Genomic DNA, 5,280 nt, shown 5'->3' with positions numbered 1-5,280 from the left:
TCATGTACCTATTAAGGAAATAAGGAAATGAGACATACCAAGATGGTTGTCAAAACCGAGAGAGAGTTTGATGATAGAGATCGAAAGAAAGTTGAGAAAATTTACAAGGCCAAGAAATTGCTTGTCTGTAGCATAGGACCTGATAAATATAACAGGATTTCTACTTTTCAAAATACTAAGGAAATCTGGGATTGCTTGAGGACTACTCATGAAGGAACTATTGATCTGAAGGATTCAAAATTTGATATGGTGACTACTCAGTATGAAACCTTCACCATGAAAAAAGGAGAAACTATCCAAGAGATGTATACTAGATTCACTTCAATCACCAATGAGTTGCATTACTTAGGAGAAGTTATTCCTTTGTATAAATAGGTGAGAAAAATTCAAGGAGTTTTTCCTAAATCCTGAAAAAGCAAAGTAGATTCTATCACTGAGTCAAGAAACATAAAAACACTTACTATGGATGAACTTATTGGTAATATGAAGACTCATGAACTCAAGAAGAAGCAAGGGGAAGAGAAGAAGAAAGAAAAAAAAGAAATTTTATCACTGAATCCATCAAATTCTAAATCAAGTGAGGATGACACTAATGTTTCCTATTTGGAAAAAAGGATTATTGGAGCAATGAAGAAAATCAGTCAGTTTCAGAGAAGAGGAAGTAGCAGTAAAATGGAGGTACTATTGAAGTTTGCCACAAATGTGGAAAACCTAGGCATTTCATCAAAGATTTCCCAATGCACAAAAAGTCTAGAGGTGAAAAAGTAAAGAAGAAGGAGCAAGTCCCTAAAAAACCAAGAGAAAAGGTCGCAACTGATTATGTAGTGAAACAGGATTTAGTTGTTTGGGGAGATTCATCTAGTGAAACTGAGAAGGGTGAAAAGCTTAAAGATGTTTCTATGCTAAGAGTGGAGGATGAGAATATCACCTTTGACTACTTGTTTGCCCTTATGGAAAACACAGAAGATGAAGAAGAAAATGAGGTAACTATCTCTGACACTACAAAAAATTTAGGTAACTACTTTAATAGAAAGATAAAGAAGCTTGCAAATGTGCTGATTGATTTTGTGTGAACTGACTGGTAAGAAAAATATGTTAGAAGAGAAAGTAGAAAATTGAGAGCTTTAATTAATTTTCTTAACTCTCCAGATATATGAAATAGAGGAACATTTCACTAAGTTGAAATCTAAAATTTTGAGTCTAAAGAATCAACTAAAGAAAGTGGATGATTTTGATGGTAATGGGAAGAAAGAAGCCTCAAGGCTTCAAATTGAATTTGGATAAATATTGAGGCATTCTCAAAAGAATCTCATGACTGAACTCTATAAGAATGAAGAGTTAGAAAGGGACGAAGTTCATATAAGAGAAGAACTTAACAAATTACTAAAATTGACTATATCCTCACAAATCTTTTCTAATTTAACTGGTCAGAGTGTTAATAATGGTAAAGGACTTAGATATTAGTATAAAACCAAATAACTTGGGTCTCAAGGGAAAGCTGTTCATGGTATTTTAAACAAGGTCCACAACCTCTATCTACTCATTGTGATTGGCACCTAAAGGAAAACTGTAAATGGTTGCTTGGAGCTATAACGAGTAGTACTAGAGATATCCAACAGGAGAATTTTTATGCTAAGTGTTCCATACCCTTTAAAAATATGAAGAATAACTCTCTACCTAGATGGGACATGAATGATTTAATCACACCTTTATTTTTCTTGTGGTAACTCAAACTCAAGTGGGTTCCTAAATCTAATAAATGACTATGTTTGCAGGTAGGAGAAAGGGAAAGCACTCAAAACTAGTTCATGGATAGTGGATGTTCAAAGAATATGACTGGGAGGAATGGCTTTTTTCTATCTCTCAAGACACTTCAAGGTAGAGGTTTCTCTTTTGGAAATCATAAAAAAGTCTATATCTATGGTGTGGGAAAGATTAGAAAATAACCTGATCAAGCAATAGAAGATATGCACTATGTGAATGGCCTTAAGTAAAATTTTCTAAGTTTTTCTCAAATATGTGACAAAGGTAATGAGGTGAACTTCTTATCTGATGGATGTACTATTTCAAGATTGAAGTCTGGGAGAGTTATTTTCAAATCCAAAAGGTTCAAAAATATATATGTGGCTAATTTAGAGTATATAGCTGATGGGGAAGTAACTTGCTTAAGTGTTCAAAGTGAAAATGTTGATCTATGGCACAGAAGGATAGTACATATAAGTTCTTCTTTGTTGAACAAGTTGATTTCAAAATTACTAGTCTTTGCCATGCTAAAGTTGAAATTTCCAAACAACAAGATTTGTGATACTTGTGTAAAGGGTAAACAAACCAGGCTTCCTTTAAGCTGAAAAGTAGGTGAGTACTTCTAGACCTCTTAAGTTGTTGTACATAGATTTATAAGGACCATTTAAAGTCTAAAGTAGAGGAGGAAATAAGTATTTGTTTGTCATTATGGATGAATACTCTAGGTTCATCTGCATAATGTTCTTGAGAACCAAGGACTAAACCTATGATGTTCTAATAACTTTGGCCAAGCAAATTCAAATGAAGATGAATTGTAAAATTGTTGAATTCGGATCTGATTATAAAATTGAATTTGATAACTCCCAAGTTGCAAGATTCTATGCTGAAAATGGAATCAGTCATAACTTTTCTGCTCATAGGACTCTTTAGAAATATGTTACTGTTAAAAGAAAGAATAAAACCCTCATAGAGATTACCAGGACCATTCTAATTGACAGTGGGCTTCCATAGAGCTTTTGGGCTGAAGCTGTTAATACTGCCTATTATGTGACAAATAGGTGTTTGATTATATCTCTCTTAAGCAAGACCCCATATGAGGTTGTATTCAACAGAAAGCCTATGCTTGACTACTTCAGACCTTTTGGGTAAAAGTACTTTACGCTAACAATGGGAAGAATGGACTAGGAAAGTGTGACTCTAAAAGTGATGAAGCAACATTTGTAGGATACTCCTCAACAAGCAAAACATACAGACTTATCAATAAAAGAACTCTATGCGTGGAAGAAAGTATACATGTTGTCTTTGATGAGTCAGGAAAACTAGTGAATCCAAGAAGTGATGAATATTCTGATATTAAATAACTCATTTTTGTACAAAGCGGTGATATTGTTGAAGATGATGTTCAAGGACTAAATATATAGTTGGAAATAATAAAGTTGATGGTGATATAGGATCTCTGTTATAGACCCTTTCTCCCATTGAAGAACATCAAGAAGGGTCCAGTCAAAATCTTCAAGGACCTAGTCCCAGTGTAACTAATCTCAGAAGGTCTAACTGGAGGCACAAATACTCTTACCCTCTTAAGATCTGACTTCATATTTGGAATTTGGAATCTAAACAAGAGTTCAAGCCAGAAATTTCATGGCATTCTCAGCATTTAAGTCCCGAATTAAGACAAAAAAGTGAAAGAATCTTCAAAAGATGCTGACTAGATCAATGTAATCAGGAGGAGCTTCAATAATTTGAAAGAAGTAAATTCTTGTACCTGTTCCCCAAACCTGTTGACAGAATAATTATTGGGACCAAACGGGTGTACAAAAACAAGCAGGATGAGCATGGATCTATCAAAAAAAATAAATACAGACTGGTTATTCATGGTTATAATTGGGATGAAGGAATTAACTATGATGAGACATTTACCCCTATAGAAAGGATAGAGGCTATCATAGTTCTTATTATATTTGCTGCCTACATGGGGTTTAAGCTCTTCCAAATAAATGTCAAAAGTTCTTTTTTGAATAGAAACTTTAAGGAAAAAGTCTATCTCAAGCAACCCCCAGGTTTTAAAGTTGTAGATTTTCCTCATCATGTACTTAAATTGGACAAAGCTCTTTATGGTTTGAAGCAAGTACCAAGGGCTTGGTATGAGAGACTCTCAGAGTTCCTATTGGAAAATGATTTTAAAAGAGGGAAAATTGATAATATTCTCTTTTTAAAGTCCAGAGGTAGTAACTTACTAATCGTCCAGATATATGTTGATGACATAATCTTTGAACCTACTTCTGAATCACTAAATGAAGAGTTTACGAAGCTAATGAGAAGTAAATTTGAAATGAGCATGATAGGTGAATTAAGTTTCTTCCTAAGCCTGCAGATCAAGCAAGCTTCTCAAGGGACAATGATTTTTCAAGAGAAGTAATCAAGGAGCTACTAAAGAAATGCAATATGGAAGATGCCAAGCCAATTGAAACTCAAATTTGAACAAATTCAAATATGGATAATGATGAACCTGGTCCTTCAGTTAATGAGACCATGGATCATTTTGTAGGTTCTTCCTTAATCTCCTAGGGTTCTAAGAAGGAAAATTCAATTACTTTATCTACTACCGAAGCTGAGTATGTGGCACAGTTTCTTATTGTGCTAAATTGTTAAGGATCAAATGACTAAAAGATTTTGAGATTGTCTCAGAAACTATCCCTATGATGTGTAGTAGTACAAGTGCTCATAACATGACCAAGAATCCAATGCACATAAGAGGACTAAGCATATCAATGTAAGGCATCATTTTTTGAGAAAAATGTTAAGAAAGGAGTCATTTTCATAAAGTTTTGCAGAACTAAGGATCAGATAGCAGACATTTTTACTAAGGATCTTTACAAGGAAAAATTTGCGAAGTGAAAGGTTGAGATTGAGGCTGATTATAATGACCTAACCTCCTAATGAATTAGTTTTCCTCCATAAAATTGGCTATGATCAGGAGACAGATATCCATGGTAGAGTATGTACTAGTTGATCTAACTCAGTAACAAAACTTTGTAGGTATACACATATGAGAAAAACTTTGGAGGAGAACAGATAAGACAGACACAACTTTGAGAATTTACTCAAGAAACAAAGGGACCTGGTCCCATCACTCAAGTTAGTACCAAAATTGTGTAGTTCAAAAAATCATAAGAATCTTGTCTTTCTTTCTCTGAGTAAAAGATGTCAAATCTTTAAAAAGGGGATGTGTCACACTTATTAGGACCTGAAACGTCATTTCTTTAAAAAGGTCCTTACAATGACAATGGTCAGTTCCCTTAAATAAAAAAATCAAATCTTTTCTCCTTTATTATCTTTCAAATTGATTCTCAAATCATCCTATTCAAAGATTCTTCCTCTCAGAAACAAGTCATTCCTAGTCTCTCTCACACACACAAAATCTTTAAATGTGTGAAATTACCAATCCTGTAAGCCCCACTAAAAACTAATAAATTGCACAATCCTCATTACTTCTGTCTGAAAAACCCGCATATGAACATCCTGATCCTTCAATGT

At 34.0% G+C, this 5,280-nt stretch overlaps 1 protein-coding gene across 1 annotated transcript; it reads left to right on the top strand.

Moving 5' to 3' along the window:
• Window positions 1-462: 462 nt before the first annotated feature.
• Window positions 463-1,284, top strand: LOC124899517. The gene is made up of 3 exons (XM_047414418.1): window positions 463-678; window positions 750-983; window positions 1,150-1,284. Exons 1-3 carry the CDS (start codon window positions 463-465, stop codon window positions 1,282-1,284), a joined length of 585 nt encoding a protein of 194 aa, XP_047270374.1.
• Window positions 1,285-5,280: the final 3,996 nt, after the last annotated feature.

Source organism: Capsicum annuum, chromosome 6 (assembly GCF_002878395.1).
Source record: "Capsicum annuum cultivar UCD-10X-F1 chromosome 6, UCD10Xv1.1, whole genome shotgun sequence".
Taxonomy (NCBI): Eukaryota; Viridiplantae; Streptophyta; class Magnoliopsida; order Solanales; family Solanaceae; genus Capsicum; species Capsicum annuum.
This window is presented reverse-complemented; position numbering and strand designations above follow the sequence as displayed.

Bases quoted from the DNA above. Each gene is read 5' to 3' on its own strand.
- LOC124899517 (XM_047414418.1), top strand. From the start codon at position 463: ATGGATGAACTTATTGGTAATATGAAGACTCATGAACTCAAGAAGAAG. The intron at 679-749 runs GTACTATTGAAG...ATGCACAAAAAG, and splicing joins GAAGTAGCAGTAAAATGGAG to TCTAGAGGTGAAAAAGTAAA. The intron at 984-1,149 runs GTAACTATCTCT...TTAACTCTCCAG, and splicing joins AAGATGAAGAAGAAAATGAG to ATATATGAAATAGAGGAACA.